General features: G+C 41.9%; 1 protein-coding gene across 1 annotated transcript in view; it reads right to left on the bottom strand.

Moving 5' to 3' along the window:
* Positions 1–19,552, bottom strand: part of Heg1 (heart development protein with EGF like domains 1) — a 67,863-nt gene that overhangs the window by 23,636 nt on the left and 24,675 nt on the right. Inside the window, exons 7-13 of the mRNA XM_090330699.1 lie at positions 17,958–18,197; positions 16,097–17,413; positions 14,633–14,749; positions 13,923–14,042; positions 8,113–8,216; positions 4,365–4,423; positions 3,963–4,123 (exon numbers count right to left, since the gene is read on the bottom strand). Of these exons, the coding sequence (XP_090186825.1) occupies positions 3,963–4,123; positions 4,365–4,423; positions 8,113–8,216; positions 13,923–14,042; positions 14,633–14,749; positions 16,097–17,413; positions 17,958–18,197 (2,118 nt within the window). The remainder of the gene's footprint in view (positions 1–3,962; positions 4,124–4,364; positions 4,424–8,112; positions 8,217–13,922; positions 14,043–14,632; positions 14,750–16,096; positions 17,414–17,957; positions 18,198–19,552) is intronic.

Raw genomic sequence — 19,552 nt, 5'->3', positions numbered from 1 at the left:
CTCATTTTCTTCCTTAAACTCCACCCTAGTGAGAAACCTAGTATAATGGGTAGTTTGGCCCAGTGCTTGCCTAACATGCACAAAGACCTAGATTCAATTCCTCCATACCATATACATAGAAAAAGCTGAAAGTGGTATTGTGGTTCAAGTGGTAGAGCTCTAGCCTTGAGAATGCCCAAAGACAGCGCTCAGTCCCTGAGCTCAAGCCCAGGACTGGCAAAAGAAAGAAAGAAAGAAAAAGAAATCTCGTATCAGCTAGATCAGCTAATATCACTGCAAAACTGCCCCTTGCCCAGGCTGGTTCTAGTGATGAGAGCAGGGCACACAGGATCCCCAGCCTCTTCCCCTTCTGTGAGTTCTCAGAACTGGGGCTGGTGGACAGCCTGGGTGCAGTGAGGTAAATTTAGGACACAATTCATTCTCAACACTGAATTTCCTGCCTTTATCAGTGGAAGTTGACGTGCTAAATCAGAGCCCCATTTGTGTGTGTGATAAAATTTCTTTTGTTTATTGTAAAAAGTTTGTATTTAAAGGGGAAAGAATTTAAAATGGAAAATCTCACCAGCCAAACATTGTAAAGCTGGCACTAGGGAGCTACTGAACGTCCCCAATTCCTCATTTAAACTCGTTGCAAAATCTTGTTAGTCACTTAGCCTTAACACATATAGGACAGCAAAGTGACCTAGGCTGCGACAGCCTCATCTAGAAGCCAGACCTGGCTGGCCTGATTAGATATTTTCTAGAAATCAGTGATGTTTTCCTTCTATCCTGACCACTGATGCAGGCTACTGGCAAATGTTTATTGCTGTGCTAAAGTAATAGTTCCCTGCATAGAAGCAGCTTCATGAAAAAGCAGGGAGAATAGACCCCACTTCAGCTATGAGTTGTTTCCTAAAAACTGCCAAAGAGCATTCTGTCACAAATCCATCAAACAGAACCACACATAATCTCAAGTTCACTTTAAGCCCAGTGATGTGATTTTTCTATGTTCACAATTCCCATGGTCTTTCCTAGGCACAACATCCGCCAAAACAGACAATGAACACTTAAGTAAATCTAGAGCTGAGACATTCCATGGGGGATTTCCAAGTTCTCTAAGCTTTTGGAGGCCATGACCTACAGTTTCTTTTATTATATATAGATATATATGTGTTTGTCTGTGTGTGTGTCTAGTCTACCACTAGAGTTTGCTCCCTGTCCCCCTACAGGGAGGCAGGGAGGTGGACATTTTGTGAATTAAAAGAAAAAAACCTCTCTATGCCAACAGAGGTATTCAGAGTGGCCCAGTACTGCCCAGAAGCTAAAAAATACTCATATGCGCATAAGCAGGAGTCCACTTCATTAGCACTCAGAAAAGTTTGCAAAAGACAAAGGTGGGTGGTGGGTAAAACCTGGAGAAGGGGGGCCAGGAGTTTGACCTAGTGGTAGAATACTTGCCTAGCATGCACAAAGACCTAGGTTTGATTCCTCGGTACCACATACATAGAAAAATGCTGGGAATGGTGCTGTGGCTCAAGTGGTAAAGCACTAGCCTTGAGAAAGTCCAAGGATAGTGCTCAGTCCCAGAGCTCAAGCCCCAGACCAGCCAAAAAACAAACAAACAAAAAAACATGGAGGAGGCCCAAGAAGAAAATCAGGAATGTGAGCCCATTTTCAGCCATTAGGCCTATCTTTGTTCTTAAAAAAAGAAAAACAAAGAATGAAGGTCTCCGCAAGGAAGCAAGGATCACAGAAGTTTCTTAGAAGCTATATCCAAGCAGTCTGAAGAAGAAATAGACAGGGTTGCTATAAAAAAGACTTTTATAAATCCAAATATTCGGCCATTTGAAATGCAAGGCACACAATCAATTGTTGGAGACAAAAAAAAATGTATCTTGGTATAATGGGGATCATGTAGAATGTAGTCCATAAATAATTGATAGCATTCTCACTGGGGAGGAAAAATGGGCACTTTTGGGACTTCAGCAAGAGAAATGAAACAGTAAACCTACAAAGCCTTGTTTTCAGCACAATGTAGTTTATCATAATGAATAATGAACTTTTTTTTGTCAGTCATGGGACTTGAACTCTGTGCTTGGGCATTGCTCTTGAGCTCTTCAGCTCAATCCTACCTAACATCTTAACCCCTTGAGCCACAGTGCCACTTCTGTTTTTCTGGTGATTAACTGGAAATAAGAGTCTCACAGACGTGCCTGGGCTGGCTTTGAACTGCGATCTTCAGATATCAGCTTCCTGAGTAGCTAGGATTACAGGCGTGAACCACAGTACTCCAGCTTCACAATGAATTTTTTAACCAATTTACCAAATCATAGCTACTTCAACTGCAAAAGGTTTAGCCCGATTTTTTCAAATACATTAAACTAGCCAACCTTGTAAGTGAAATGTTAACTATCTAGATCCCAAGCTCTGTAATATACTGGCCCATGTGCAAAGCTCTGTGGACCAGGAGTTACAAAATCATGACCCAACCAGAATGTCTGTAACCAATCAGCAGACAGACTGCCGAAACCTGATACCTTCAATTTATATCCAGCATCTGGCTACCAGATGGGATATGTAGACTAGATTCTAGACTTTTGCCAGCTCTAGTGATATGGTAAAATGAACCCACTTTCATCACTTATGATGCTACAAATGGGATTGGACCCTTTGTAAGAAAAAAAAATGAGCATTTTTGATTCCAGTATAGTTTCCCACCATAGCTGCAAACCCCCAATCCTAAAATCCAAGTCTGCTTTCCTAACTTGTCTCTAAGCTCTTTCTTCCATTACCTTACCCTAGATGCAGCACAGAAGCTTTTGACAAGAAGCAACAAACATGTTGAAAATAAACTGTACAACTTATGGGTGGGGGCGGGAGGAAAAAAAAAATGGGAGCCACTAGGGAAGGGATGGATGACACTGTCGAAAAAGAAATATACTCTACCTGATTTATGTAATTGCAACCCCTCTGTAAAATTTTTAATTTAAAAATTAAAAACAAATTAAAGAAGCAATAGAATAGGAAAGTTTTCATCATTATTGATACCAGCGGGAGCATTCAGCCCTACATTCTCTAGTCCTATTATATGACATCATTTTTTTTTTTTTGCCAGTCATGGGCCTTGGTCCACTGTCCTTGGGCTTTCTCAAGGCTAGAGCTCTACTACTTGAACCACAACACCACTACTGGCTTTTTTTCTATTTATGTGGTACCGAGGAATCGGACCTGGGTCTTTGTGAATGCTAGGCAAGCACTCACTCTACCACTAGGCCAAACTCCCAGCCCTGACTTTATAATTTTTAAATGAGCTTAAAAAGGAACTAGTTAAAATTTTTGGTTAGTAACATAAGAAGGGGTATCAATGTGTGAGAAGTAATGCACCTTCAATCTGGCGAATATAACTGTAACCCCTCTATACATTACTATTTAAAAAAAATTGGGGGGGCCGGGAGTTTGGCCTAGTGGTACAGTGCTTGTCTAGCATGCACGAAGACCCAGGTTCAATTCCTTGGTACCATATACTTAGAAAAAGCCGGAAGTGGTGCTAAGGCTCAAGTGATAGAGCTCTAGCCTTGAGAAAAATCCAAGGACAGTGCTCAGGCCCTGAGCTTAAGCCCAGGACTGGCAAAAAGAAAAAAAAAATTGGTTAGTAATGACCAGGATGATGGTTTGGGGGTCAGTTAGAAGCATAGCCACACCATGTTTGAGTTCCTGTGCACAGGAAAGAGAGTAGCTTCTCTTTGTTCTAACAGTTCATATAGTCTATACGGTACAGAAGAAACAGAAGCTGAGTGTCAAGGATCAGGTCCCTTCAAGGCCATATACATACAAAACTGTGTGTGCCTATGTGTCACAAAGCCTGTGTTTCACACACATTCATTCCAAACACAAGCTCCTATGTGAGCCTGGGCCTGACTTTTGAATGTCTTACGTTTCTCTCTAGGTTTGTACCTGACCATAAGGGAGAGTTCCTTTCTTACCTCTAAAGATCCTCTTTTGAGACCCCAAGAGCTGGCAGACCTCAGCAGAGGACCTGCAGGAGTTGAGACACTTCTGGATGCCATCAGCCAGGTCAAACAATGTCACATTGGAGGCCAGGGAAAACGTGGCTTGCACTGACATCGTCACCACACTAGACTCCCTAAGGGAAAAGTTTGTGAGATTTTAGTTGACCTAAATTGATGTTCAGTCCTCCAGGATTTTGGAAAGTGTCACTGCCATTCTCTAGTGAGGGAATATGAGGGCATAAAGGTCCAGTGACCTTGGTCCTGGGTTACCCAGTGGTTTCGTCAAAATAGAGCCCGGTTTTATTATCACCCATGTCAGAGCAGCCGCCGCTTTCCACAGGCTGGTTCACAAGCAAATGTAATTCTATTTCTTACCTAGAGGCATGAACTGTAGATCGGATATAACCAGGTAATGTTGAAAAACACATATTTAACTGCAAAGAAGAACAGGACTGTCATTAACTGATAGTTAGACAAAAGCCTTGGACTAAAAACTGATTCCTTATTTCAGGATAAAATAGGCAATCTCCAGCCATCAAGTTATCAGCAGGCAGCTTTAGATAGAACCAATGCCACTTTTTTGTTCCCTTTTTAAATGCCTTTTTGTTGTTCACTGACTACAAAGCGGGTCCGGGGACACGGGGAAAGAAATAATGGGGAAATCTTGGCAGGAAGTGATGTTCAGAACAGCACCGTGGATGCAAAACATCTTCAAAGGAGATCTCTCCTAAGACCCAGGGTTTCAAAACACAAAGGGATAGCTGTTTATTTGGACTCTGCATAGTGAATAAGTTCACTGAAAGCATAGCTTCTTTTGGCTCTCACAGGTCTGAGCCCTACACAGACCCCTCATAATCTACAATGTATTGACCTCATTCAAAGATAGGTCTTCCTCAAAAAAAACTCTCCATGAGAAATTACATTACATGGGTCAAGCGCCCTTTTGTTGAAAACAAATTAAGAGCAATTCTCTTGTGTTTGCTTTTTGCCCTCAGAGTGATCAGAGAATACCTGAGAAGCACAAAGTATCATGCCTGCTTCCTTATCCCCTCTCTCCAGTATTGTGGCTAGAGACAGACCTCTTCTATGGAGGAGAGAGACTCAATATCTTGACCATGATAACCCACCTGTCTTCAAAGCCCTCTGACTCTTCAAAGAATGAAGTCAAGCACAGAATGTTATCAAAGGCTTTTTTTTTTAGCTTTTTACAACATTGTTTTATAGTCTGACAGCAAAGATTTATTATTCTTCCTTCATTATTAACATTTTCGGGTCTTGCTGAACAGAAGGACATCTCAGAGAAGACCCTATCCTATGAGAGGGTTTCCTAGCTGCTGCTTATTTTTCATTGTTTCTTGGGAGCAGGTATGTCACCTCACCAATACATTATATGGTAATACTGGAAACAAGACAAAAAGCAACTGAGTCAAGCAAGTTACTGCACTTTTGGTAATGTGACTTTTTGTATACCTCTGCATTAGGTATCCAAATCCCTACAGACGAATGTGGAATGAAGTATCTAGCTATAGCATAGTCAACAGGCAGCAGTAGTACAAAGACAAGAATATTTGGCACAGATCTAGTCGATATAAATTGTAACCTTGCCCAAAGAGAAGCTATGCCTTTGCCCTTAGCAAGATAATTTCTTAACCCTTAAGTAAGCCTGCTAAGAACAAATGGGATTGTCAGCCATGCTGGAAAGCGTAACCATGTGATCTGTTTGGGCAATGTGGGATGGGCTCAGCCACTAGAGGATTTTGAGGTCAGCTGTGCCTATGAGACAGAGGCCAAATAAAGGCTTCAGACACCAATGCCCAGGTAAGCTCCATGTTGGCAACACGCGGCACATATCACACATTGTTGCTGAGAAGCATTATTGCTCTCCAGGAAAGACCAACTAGAAGCTCTGAGTACAGCTGGGCGTGGTGGCTCACGCCTATAATCATAGCTACTTTAGGAGGCTGAGATCTGAGGATCCAGGTTCAAAGCCAACCCGAGACTCTTATCTCCAATTAACCACTAGAAAACGGGAAGTGGGCTGTAGCTCAAGGGTTAGGGCAGTAGCCTTGAGCTGAAGAGCTCAGGGATAACCCCTAGGCCCAGGGGGAGGGGCGGTAGCCTTGAGAAAGAGCTCAGGTACAAGGCCCAGGCCCAGAGTTCAAGCCCCAAAACGTCAAAAAAGAAGCTCTGCATTTGGAATCATCACAGACTCACTTCCATGCATATCTGAATTTGTAATTTTTTTTTGGTCAGTCACAGGGCTTGAACTCTGAGCCTGAGCTCTTCAGCTCAAGACTAGTGCTTTACCACTTGAGCCACAGCACCACTTTCGGTTTTCAGGTGATTAATTGAAGATAAGAGTCTCATGGGCTTTAGTGCCCAGGCTGGCTGTGAACTGTAATCCTCAGATCTCAGCCTCCTACGTAGCTAGGAATACAGGTGTGAGTCACCAGTGCCCCGCCATTAGTCTGATTTAACCTGTAACTTTTTGCTGCAATAAAGTCAACTATGAAGATACTAACTTTCAGTTAGTTCAGTGAGTCATCCAAGTGAGTTACTGAAACAGTGGTCTCAGGAAGCCTCATATTTGTAACAGGCACTAGAAGTAAAAGTGACTTAATAGACCATTCCACAACTGTGCATCTTCTCTGTAGAGTTCAGGTGATGTCATTAGCTTCTAGTACCTGCCAGTTAGCTGCCTATAAAGGTCATACAGGAGTAAGCCAGCTGGCATGGTCCCTGTCATAGAGTAGATGCTTCATAGATAAAGAAATGGAGGGGCTAGGAGCGTGGCCTAGTGGTAGAGTGCTTGCCTAGCATGCATGAAGCCCTGGGTTCGATTCCTCAATACCACATACACAGAAAAAGCCGGAAGTGGTGCTATGGATCAAGTGGTAGAGTGCTAACCTTGAGGAATGCTCAAGGACAGCGCTTAGCCCTGACTCCTGAGTGACGACAAAGAAAGAAAGAAAGAAAGAAAGAAAGAAAGAAAGAAAGAAAGAAAGAAAGAAAGAAAGAAAGAAAGAAAGAAAGAAAGAAAGAAAGAAAGGAAGGGAATTGGACTGACAAAAAAAGAAATGGAATTGGACTCTGTCCTTCATACAAATAAAATTCACACTCCTATAGGAATATAATTCATGGTTAATACTTAAATCTAATTCACAAAGGACAAGTAATACAGAAATTACAAATCAATTAATCTGGAGTGGCTATGTAGCAAGACCAATTTCCACCTATCACCCCACCCCCTATCCATTAATTAATAGCAAATTTTAATTTTCTGAACATCAAATCTTTGACTTGGGTAATAGTTGAAAACAAGATGTATTATCTGAGTTTGACTGTAATTTTTCTTTTTTCTCCATTTTTCCCTATTAAAAAACACACACACTGGAAAAGACAGAGTAGCCTGGCGCTGTGGCTCAAGCCTGTAATCCTAGCTACTTAGAAGGCAGAAATTGAGGGACGATGGGCTGAGGCCAGCCTGAATACAAAAGTTCAGAAAATTCTGTCTTAATCAGTAGCTAGGCATAGTGCTGTACATAAATAGGACTGCCAGCCTTATTTTGAAAATAACCAATGCAAAAAGGCACTGATAGAACAACTCAAGGTGATAGCATATCTGTTCAAAAAGTTTGAGGCCCTGGTTTCAAACCCCATCATAAAAAATGTCAGGGGGAAGGAGGAAGCAGAGTTAAAGACCTTAGATAATCTATAAAGTGAGTTCTTCAGCCCTTGATAATTAACATTAATGTTAAACTCTGGCATTCCAAAATCCTTAAACATAGAGAGGAATTCACACTGCAGGTCAACAGCAGGTAGGACACTAAGATTTTCAGGTTCTTTCCTCTCACCCACAGTCTTTGTTGGTGCATGTCATCTAGCTATGGCTATGAGTTTGTATATGGAAAAGAAACACCTAACAGATAATTATAGCCTGCATGTGAGGATGCATCTAAAGAAATACTTCTGGATACCTCTGTTTCCACGGCTTTTTATAAGTTTCCTTTCCAAACATAAAGGAAAGGAGCCCTGGAAATATGGGTGACCATAAGTACTTCCTAACTCTGAATGAATCTTGGAAACAAAGGATTGGCATGAAGAGGTCTTCTAGGAAACTCACCGTTTTGGTGATCTCATTTGCAGCTTCATGTAGGTCTGAATGTTTTTCCACAGTAGTGTTGAAAAAAGTTTTCTTTAATTTAAACTCTGTCACGAAGGTTCTAACTGAAAATGAAAACAACTATGTGTTAGGCTACGCAACAAATCAACCTACACATGGCTAGGTGCTTGTAAACTCTGGCCTACCTACATTTACTTTCCCCACAGAACAATCTCAAATGCCCTCTGCCTCTACTAGATTCTAGAAACAATAAAAGGATCCCCTGGTAGAGTGAGCTTCATACTGAGCAAGCAATCGAGAGGGAGAGATTCCTAGGGCTTTCTGTCTATGTGCAAATGCTCCTGAGAGGAGCACTAATGTTCTCTAATGTCCCTCAAACGGCCTGAGGTAACTGATACTCAGTGACAATGTGACAAAGAAGATGAGTTGGCCTAAACAATATAATCCTAGCATGAAGGGAAGGAGATAATGGTATCAGACACTAAAATTGCTTGTCAGCATTTTTAAGACTTTAAACCAAGGAACGCACTTATTTCCCAAAACCTTTAACCAAGTGAAGCCCTGGGCTTCAAGGAAGTGCTTCAGTTTCCTTCCTCTTTAAAGCCACTTTCTTAGAACACCTGATTCTTTCTTTGTTTTTCTTTCGCCAGTTCTGGGGCTTGAACTCCAGGCCTGAGCACGGTCCTGGGGCTTTCTCAAGGCTCTACCACTTGAGCTACAGCACCACTTCCAGCTTTTACTATGTATGTGAGACTGAGGAACCGAACCCAGGTCTTAGACAAGCACTTTACCACTAGGCCAAACTCCCCAAACACCTGATTCTCCTTGCTCACAGGAATTGTCCATTTTATCACTGATAAAAGAGACTTCTACAAATCAGGTAAGTCCCAAGAAAGATCATCCAGCTCCGAAGGGCCAAAATCAATAGTCAAATTCATATGCATTCACCTTTAAAGAAGCTTCCACTATAGCCACTGCTCCTAAGGCATCTGTTATTCTGAAGACAACCAAAAAATTACTCCGAAATTTGCCAAACATTTGTCATGGGCATATGCTCTAGGGGGCTGCCAGATTTCGTGATTATAGGCCACATAATGAAAGCAATCCATATTTAAGACATTGTTGAGTTCAGAAATGGCGGGGGGGAAATGTAGCCCTATTTTCAAGGCCCATTTCACTCATAAAATAAGGTTCTAGTTAACACCAATTTGTGCTGATTGGGCCTGAGGGGAATGGGATTTACAAATGGGCAGACAACCAAAAATTAGCACAGCCTGCTTTATATCTGGCTCTTATCTTCCATTATATTAAATTTTTATCTTTCCTTCTGGACAGAAGAAAATTAACCCAAAACACAGAAGCCCATGAAGCTGCTCTTTCATGGGAAGCTTGCATGTGGAATTAAGAAAAAGGCCCACAAATGAGCTAGGGAAAACATTTAACATCTTCTAGTTAGCTGTCTAAAGCCCTTAATCCTTATTTAACATCTTTTTGCTTGTTCTACAGTTCAGGGAAGCCAGCTGCTTAGGACTCTTTCTGAACAGCAGGGTGCTCTTTGAAAACATTCTTGGACAAATAAAAGCATTTCAGCATGCTCTAATTTGCATGTTCCTCTGATGTTTATGAACAATGAAGCTAAATGACTTGAAAAGGGAAAGATGATTATTAACAGTAGAGCTGCTCTCTTCTAAATCTGTGCTACCTTGTGAGACATTGCACACAGTCACACAGAACAGTTACTCAACTAGTTCATCTTTACCTCACATACCTAGCTTCTATCCCAGACCCTCTATATTGAGATGCACCAGTAGGATAAACATTAAGTACATATATGTTTTCCGAATCATGACAGCTGTTAGGTTTTTAGCATGAAAGAGCATCAGTCTCCTCCTAAATCCTGCCCTCTTTTCAGGCAGGGAATTTTCTGAAGACATTTGTATCCTGATGCTTGTGGTTATATAACATTGGAAAACAGTTTTACTTCAAATTTCTCTGTACCAGCTAAATAAATTTTGGAGAGACTCATTATTAATTTTGTATTCAGTGTTTATTTTCATAGTTTTCAATCTGATCTAAGAATTTGAAGACCAATGCTAAATGATACCTCCTTCTGACTATACAGGTGAAACCGAAACTCAGGGTCACCTATTGGAAGTATGGCAGAAGCCAGGCATTTGATGGGTCTATTGGTCATTTGTTATTTTTTCTGAGATTTTCTTAACTCATTAGCCAATTTAGTAATTGGTATATTGTTTTGTTTTGCTGTGCATATATTTTATGTTTATGTTGGTCATGGGGCTTGAACTCATAGCCTGGGCTCTGTCCCTGAGCTTGCTCAAGACTAGTGTTCTACCACATTGAGCCACAATACCACTTCTGGTTTCCCAGTGGTTAATTGGAGATAAAAGAATCTCACAGACTTTCCTGCCCCACTGGCTTTGAACTGCAATCCTCGTATCTCAGCCTCTTCAGTAGCTAGGATCAGAGGATTATAGATTATGAGCCACTGGTGCCCAGATTAGTTGTTGGTTTTTTGAGGGTTTAATTTTAAGTTCACTGGATATTAGGCATTGTCTGATGTATTGTTGGAAAAAAAACCTTATTCCATTCTGTAGGCTATCTTTTTAGCTTGTTAGTTATATCCCTTGCCATGAAGAAACTTGTTAGTTTGATGCAGTCCTATTTCTCAAGTCTTTCTTTGATTTGCTGTGCTTCTGGATCTTTACTCAGAAAATTCCTATCTGTGCCCAGGAGCCCTACTGTTTCTAAGAAGTAAAAATGGCCAATAGCACATAAAAGATGTGCTCAACATCTCTGGTCATAAAGGAGATGCAAATCAGAACAATATTAAGATTCTATCTCAACAGTTAGAAAGGCTATTATTAAGAAAACAAACAAACATGCTCATGAGGATACAGCCAAAGAAACCCTAATATACTGCTGGGGGTAAGGTACACATGTTCGACCACTCTGGAAAGCAGTGTAGCGATTCCTCAAAAAGTACATGAACTACCTTATGATCCAGCAATTCTACTCTTGGACATTTACCCAAAAGATTACAGGAAAGCCACCAGCAAAACTATGTTTATCGCAGTGCTAATCACCATCGCTGCAGTATGGAATCAGCCCAGATGCCCTCAATGGACGAATGGATAAGAAAATGTGGTATATATACACAATGGAATTTTACTCATCCATTACAAAGATATTGTACCATTTGTAAAGAAATGGAAAGACGGGCCGGGAGTTTGGCCTAGTGGTTAAAGTGCTTGCCTAGCATGCATGAAGACCCAGGTTCGATTCCTCGGTACCACATACATAGAAAAAAGTCGGAAGTGGTGCTGAGGCTCAAGTGGTAGAGCTCTAGCCTTGAGAAAGTCCAAGGACAGTGCTCAGGCCCTGAGCTCAAGCCCAGGACCGGCAAAAAAAAAAAAAAAAAAAAGAAATGGAAAGACTTGGAAAAAATTACATTTAAGTCAGTCAGTCACAGGCATTTAAGTCCAGTACAAATGGCTGCGACAGGAGGATTATAAGTTGGAGATCAGCTACGGTTATACAGTAAAACCCTGACTCAAAACTATAAAATAAACAAAAGAACATAAACAAACAAAAGCTACCAAACAAAGGAATCCAAACAAAAATGGAAATTCTTGACTAATTTTTATGGAGTGTGTCTAAATGAAACAGATACACTGTCTTATACTTGTCTAAATGTAAGTACATTATTACAATAATTCATGATCTTGACTAATACATTTCTAGATTATTCTTCGTAAAACAGAGCTCAATTCTTGTATTTCAAAACAACTTTCAAAATTCTGTTATTTTAGTAGGATGCCAACCTTCCCAAAAAGTTCTTCCCACTTACCAGTAATAAGAATTTATGCAGATACTGCTCTCAAAAACAAAGAGCTGGGCTCTGTGGCTTACGCCTGTAATCCTAGCTAGTCCAGAGGCTGAGATCTAAGGATCATGGTTCAAAGCCAGCCCCAGCACTAAAGACCTTGAGACACTTATCTCCAGTTAACCATTAGAAAACGGGAAGTGGTACTGTGGCTTAAAAGGCAGGGTGGTAGCCTTGTGCTGAAGAGCTCAGGGATAACATCTAGGCCCAAGGGTAGGGTGGTAGCCTTGAGCTGAAGAGCTCAGGGATAGCACAGTGCCCAGACACAGAATTCAAGCCTCACAAGTGACACACACACACACACACACACACACACAAATTCGCTGAGCACTTTTTTTTTTTTTCTTTTTTGGGCAGTGTCCTTGAACACTTTTTGCTCAAGGATAGCACTCTGCCACTTGGGCCATAGAACCACTTCCAACTTTTACTGTGTATGTGGTGCCAAGGAATTGAACCCAGGGCTTCATGTATACTAGACAAGAACTCTACCACTAAGCTACACTCCCAGCCACCTCACTGAGCACTTTTTGTGTGGTATGTACTGGGTAATTTGAGTCAAGATGAGCCATGTTACCTGCCAGTTTCCTTAGCCAGCATAAAACGTCTATTTCTCAGTTTAATTTCTTCATCAAATTAGGTATTAAATTCAGCATCTGAGCAAGGACCATGCTGGAGTATGCAAGAAAGCTGTTCTAAACAAATTGCTGTATAATACAAAGAACTAGCTAGAAGCTAGGGTTCTCATCACCCCCTTACAGAAACTTGACTACTCAGCACTTTGTCAAGGGTCTCAGTTTTCATTTGATTTGCCTGCTTTTTAGCCTTAAGGTTAATAAAGTTTGTATTTAAAATCAAAAAGCTTCATGAATATACCAAACTAGGAACAAAATATGACAAACAGCCTACCATACAATTACAGTAACAGCTTGGTCGAAATGTATTAGTCTGTGGGTAACAACATGAAGATCTTTTTTCAAAATGAGAAGAATGATGATGGACGTATTAGAGAGAAAAAAAACAACTGTAGTTAGAATATCCTTCCCCCCACAACTACAGAATAGATTAGTTAAGCAAATGAAGTTATACAAAAAAGACAGCATATTATTTATGTAGTCATTAAGATACTTGTATAAGCTGGGTGTCACTAGGCCATGCTTATAATCCTAGCTGCTCAGGATGCTGGGATGTAGAGGACCATAGTTCAAACCTAGCTGAAGGAAAAAGTCTACGAGACTTCATATCCACATTAATCAGCAAAAACACCCATACTAGAGATGTGGCTCAAGGAGTAGAGTGCCAGCCTCACAAGAAAGCTAAGTAAGCACGAAGCACTCAGTTTTTAAAAATTACATAATATTTTTATAATTTTGGAAGACATTAAAGATAAAGTTTATGAAAATATATAATTCAAATTATGTGAAAACATAATGCACATGAAAAAATACAAAGTTGGCTGGGTGCTGGTGGCTCATATCTGTAATCCTAGCTACTCGGGAGGGTGAAATCTGAAAATCTTGGTTCAAAGCCAGCCTGGGCACTAAAGTCTGTGAAATTCTTATCTCTAATTAACCACCAGAAAACCAGAAGTGGCACTGAAGCTCAAAGTGACAGAGCACTAGCCTTGATTTGAAGAGCTTAGGGACAGCATTCAAGTCCCATGATTCAAAAGAAACAAACAAACAAACCAAAAAAAAACCACCCCACAAAGTTGCATGGCTCCAATAAAAGGAGATAAAATAATAGGAAATGTCTTCTTCCTCTATATTCCTTAAAATAATAGGAAATGTCTTCTTCCTCTATATTCCTTAGCTTTACTTCTTGGACAAGTGTTTATTATGGTTAGGAAATAAATAATACACATAATGTTACTAAATATATTGTGATACAGAACCAATTCCTGTCTTACCTAAATTGCATATTCCTTTTTCCAGTTGATACCCAACAGGGCATCTGCAGATGAAAGATCCCTGAGTATTGTTGCACATGGCCAGGGGTGGGCAGGGGTTTGACAGGCATTCATCCACATCTGCAGAGGAGATAAATTAAAGCCATATTGAGTCCATGGCACACATCAAGTCATAATCTAGGAGAGTATTTACCAAGGACCTGTGGCATTAGGTGCAGTGCAGTCCCAAAGATGAGTAAGAGATCACCACTATCCTCAAGAGGTTGACTACTTATTGAGGCACAGGCAGCTCATAAACAACTCATTATAAATACAATGCATTATTTGGATATACTAGTTGCAAACTTCAGGTACCTATGGGGAGTTTCAAATAACACTTGGACTAGACGGGAAGGACTTCAATAAACAGATTTAGGTGGGGTAATCCAGGCGAAGGAACCAACACAGTAAATGCCAACAGTTCAGATGTGCCTGCTGTGCCTTTAGGAAGCCATAGGTACTCCAGTGGAGATCGGAGTAGAGGGTGAGGGGGCCTGGAGAATGGATCCAAATCGGGAAGTCTGTGGGTGCCTCAGTAAGGGCAGGTCAGTAGTTCTAAGTAAGCAGAGTATCAATTAAAAAGGCATATTATTTTCCATATTGGAGGAGAAAGTAGCTTACTGAATAATCCCATGAGACAATACGTCACTAGACATTTGTTTTTCTCTTACCCACACTACAGTTGTCCCCTTTCCAGGAAGGTGGACACACGCATCGATAGCCACGATCAGTAAGGTCATCAACACATTCACCATCATGAAGACAAGGATTTGTGGCACAGCTGTTAACTAAAAACACACCCCATGAATAACACAATTAATCACACAGGCAATGTTAAAGACAGCTCTAGGTAAATATTTAATTCTCTGAGCTAATATTTGATTCTTGCTTACTTCTGTTTACTTTCCCTGAAAAAACACACTACTAAAATAAAACAAGGCTCCAAAAGGTTAAGGAGACAGGGCAATGAGACTAGGTATTGGTTTTAGTTTGTGATTGTGTATGTATTAGACAACGGGATCCTTGAATACAAGCACTGGTTCAAATCAAATGCAGTATACAGGTCATTCAGCTCAGAATTGATGATTACATTGCCCTTGTGCTACTTAGTAAGTTCTACTTGAATCAAAGATCATTTCAATTATAGAAACTGCAAGATTCACTGTACTGTGTGTTTATGTATGTATGATCTGCTTTGCCTTTTCTCTTGGGCTTTCTATATTAAAATCATAGTTGCTGGGCATCAGTGACTTATGCCTGTATTTCTAGCTACTTGGGTGGCTAAGATTTGATGATCACAGCTCAAATGTAGCCCAGGCAGAAAAGTACATGAGACTCTTATTTCCAATTAATCACCAAAAAACCCAGAAGTGGTGCTGTGGCTCAAAGTGATGAGTACTAGGCCGGAGTAAAATAAGCTCAGGGACAGTGCCTAGATCATGAATTCAAGCCCTATGATCAATCAAAAGAAGAAGAGGAGGAGGAGGAGGAAGAGGAGGAGGAGGAAGAGGAGGAGGAGAGAGGAAAAAACATAGTAACTCTGATCCAAAAAAATCTCTAAATATAACTAAACTTTCATATATCATTTAGAAAATGGTCAGAGTTGAGCACTGTAATGTCCTCTTCTCTTTATATAATATAAAAAATGTGCCCTACATAAATCCATCAAAGCCCTTATGACACAAAGACTTTGCCATCTTGGACTGGCAGCCCCAGGAGCAATGTCCAGAACTGTTTTATTCTATTGTAGTTGGTGGTGGCACATTCTAGTTATGTAATACCTCTTCATAAAGCCATGAAAGAATAAGAAAAGTCAGACAAAGTCAAGAATCCTCATTCCAAAAGAATAACTCTGAAAACGAACTAACCGAAATATGGTAATATTCTACTTTTAATATTACCCCAAATCACCTATAAAAGCACATCATAAAAGCACATCATCTATGTAAGTAAATAACATCAGCCATGAGTACTAGCACAAAAATTAACACCCACAAAATCAAAAACCAAACAAAAAGCCCAGTAACTATTCAAACACAAGCCATTTCCACACATTCACTTGAATCCCAAGCCTCATAGAATTCTCAGTTTGACAAGGCTTAGCAACCAACACGTATTTATGAGATGCATTTTACCGGAGGTTGGAAGTGGCAATGCTATTGGTGACTCTGTGGTGCTCTGAGCAGTGAAGGTCGTAGATTTAGGAGTCAACTCTTTAGCTGTAGAAACATCTGTGGTTTGAGGAGATGTTCTGAGGAGATGGGAAGCTGGGCTGTGCTTATCCATAAGGTCAGGCCTTGTGGTCAATTCTTTTGTTGACATGGGTACACTGGTCACAGGGATCAATCTTGTGGTATCACCTATATGCACTTTGTTTCTTTCTGTTGTGATGGTACCTTCTGTTGAGATTTGTGGCACTGGAGTGATAGGATGGGTTGGTAAGAGCTGTCTTCCAGTTGTAGTGTGAACAGTTACAAGGCCAGGGATCATCACTTCTCTGTTTGACAGGGTTCTGGGACTAGTCATAGGTGGGTGAGCAGACTGAAGAGTGGTGGTTGTTAATGCTGGAGACAGTTGGACTAAGCTGGTGCTCATGGCTGGAAGGGTTGGATTGGTGGAGAATTCTGTCAAGCCTGGGGGCAAAGGGACCCCTGAAGGAGAGCTCACTGTTACAGTTTTGGTGATCTCTGTAGGCAGCGTCACCAGGCTCGGTGACTTTCCTTCGGTGATGATTTTCTCTTGGGTGCTCTGGTTCTTGGGGTCTGCTGTTCCACTACTATGAGACATTGCTAAGGATGATGCTATTGTTGATGTCTGGACTAAAGTCACAGGTGTCTCCTTTGTTCCAGGTAGAACTGGAGTTGAAGATGAATGTGATAAGGTTGTTTGTGAGAAAGAAAGTGGGACATGAGTAGATGCTATTGGTAAAGGTGGTGTTGAGGAAGCCAAAGGTATGGACACCTCTGAGGTAGACTTCAGTTGATGTGTAGAGGCCCTGGTAGATAAGTCCAACTGGTGGGATTGTGACACTGAGGGCAGAGGCAAAGGGGACCCTGAAGAAGATGAGTCACCAATAGATTCAGTCCTGGCATCCAGACGAACCAAAGTATTTGGCATATTAATGGTGGATGTGTAGGGTGGAAGATTAGATGTACCCAGAACGATTGGCTCAGTGGAGGACTGAGCATACTCTCCATCAGAGGATGAGATGTTATTTCTCTCAGTCTGTGTCTGAGAAGAGGACGTATGGTCTAAGTATGGAGAGTCTGAGATCTTAATATAAGAGGTTGAACTCTCTCTAATGTCTTTGGATGAACCATTATCTGTAATGGATAGTAATGTACGTTCTCCTTTGGTGAAAGTAGATGAGACATAGGTATGGTCTGTGCGATCACTGGAAGTCCTTTGTTCAGTAGCTGTGCCACTCATACCACCATAGCTAAGTCCAGTGACTACAAGGGAAAAGAGACAAAGTTAGATCAAGTAAACATTTTTGAAACATGTGTTATAAAACAAGACTTGCAGCAATCTATCCACCAACTCAAGCAGGTGAAAAGTTTGCTTTGGGAAGGTGATTTCCAAATGTGAGCACTCTGGGCAGAGACAACATGGGAAGGCTAAGCACAATCGGTGTTGGCTTTGAGTAGCTCTACCTTGGGAGGAGCAGGGGCCTAAAATTAAGGAAGAGGTGCAGATCCCTTTCCCAATAAAAGCAAACTAAGCACTGGAAACGCTCTTAAGTCCTCAAATAACTGTTACACTCAAGTGGCAAAAGGAAAACCCTCCGGATTTCACAATGATGTCTTTCTCTGTTCCAGGAGACTGGCCTTCACCAGAGCATGACTGGGGCCTGGGGCCAAGGTGAAGGGAGGTTAGGACTGCAGTCTTCCTGAGGTGGGGCCTCGCAAGAGTTTTAGGGTTCTCCCTGGGTCGCCTGGCAACTTCATGTCTCCAGGGCTGGGAAATGGAGTTACTGTGAGGAAGGAGACACTCCACCTTCCAGAGCAGGCATGGCGGCAGGCGGGCGCGATAGCAGGCCTGCGTGGTCAGTCACGCTCCCTCGAAGCTCTGCGCGAGCTCGCACTTCAGCTGAGGTGGCAGCGGAGCCAGCATCCGGGAGGCTGAGAGAGCGCAGTGTGCGCTGCTCCCCACTTCCAGGGAGATTTGCTGAGGTGTGCACGCTGCCGGGGTGTGATCCAGAAGTGCTTTCACCTGCCTGGGGCCCATGGCCCTGAGCTGCAAAACAAGGAGAGGCGGTGGTGGGTAAGTGAGGGGTCTCTTACACAGGGCCTGGCGTGCTGGACTGTGGACGCCAAGCACAGGGCGCTGGTGCCTTATTAAGCCTGTAATGCTAGCGACTCTAGAGGTTGAGATCTCCAGACCCGGGTTCGAAGTCAGCCCAGGCAAGAAAAATCCATGAGATTCATCTCCAGTTATAACCATCACAAAGCCGGAAGTGGAGTTGTGGTTCAAGTGGTAGATGAGCAATCTTAAGTGAAAAAAGCTCAGGGATAGCACCCAGATTCTGACTAAGTTCAAGCCTCAGGACTCATGCGCACGCGCATGCGTGCGCACGCACACATACACACATACACACACACACACACACACACACACACAAAACGTTTCTTCGGAGTCTGTATTTGCAGTGAGACCTACAGATGAATGAATGCCCCTGTTCGGGTGGCCTGGATGAATGGGAAGGTTTACTAGACAGCATACAGAACCACGTCTGGATTTCTGCTTGGTGATACCTTAAGAGTTTATATTAGAGCCATTCGTGGTAAAAGGGGAAAGACAACGATGTTAGAGGTTTAGATAGTTGGCTAAGGCCTAGGGGGAAGTCACCCAGACCTCTCTGGGGCTTGTCCTATAGTGTTAGCACAGGGCCAAGAAGTAAAGTGTGATTGGAAGTGGAGGCTAAAAGATATGTGTGTTTTTATGCTTTTTTGGGGGGGGTGAGGGGCGGCGGGTTAGGTGTGGAGCTTGAACTCTGAGTTTGGGTGCTGTCTCTAAGCTCTTCAGCTCAAAGCTAGTGTTCTACCACTTAAGCCACAACTCCACTTCTGGTTTTTCTGGTGGTTAATTGGAGCGAAGAGTCTCACAGACTTAAGTGCTGGTTTTGAACTGGCTGCCATCCTCAGATCTCAGCCTCCTGTGTAGTTAGGATTACAGGCATGAGCACCAGTGCCTGGTTATGCATTTGTTTTATTGACTAAAGTGACACATGAATAAATATCCTTTTCCTTCTTTCGTGGTTATATGTTGAATACTATAAACTTTAAAAGTAAACCTTAAAATTAGCCCAGACTTCCCTGGGCAAGTGGCTCATGCCTATAATCCAAGCTACTCAGAAGTGTGGGATCTGAAGATTACAGTTCAAAGCCAGGCTAGGAGGAAGTCTGTGAGACTCTTGACTGTAATTAACGAGCAAGAAGTTAGAAGTAGGGGCTGGGAGTTTGGCCTAGTGGTTAAAGTGCTTGCCTAGCATGCATGAAGACCCGGGTTCAATTCCTCGGCACCACATACATAGAAAAAAGCCGGAAGTGGTGCTGAGGCTCAAGTGGTAGAGCTCTAGCCCTGAGAAAGTC

The sequence above is a fragment of the Megascapheus bottae genome, chromosome 1 (assembly GCF_031878675.1).
Source record: "Megascapheus bottae isolate mThoBot1 chromosome 1, mThoBot2.hap1, whole genome shotgun sequence".
Taxonomy (NCBI): domain Eukaryota; kingdom Metazoa; phylum Chordata; class Mammalia; order Rodentia; family Geomyidae; genus Megascapheus; species Megascapheus bottae.
This window is presented reverse-complemented; position numbering and strand designations above follow the sequence as displayed.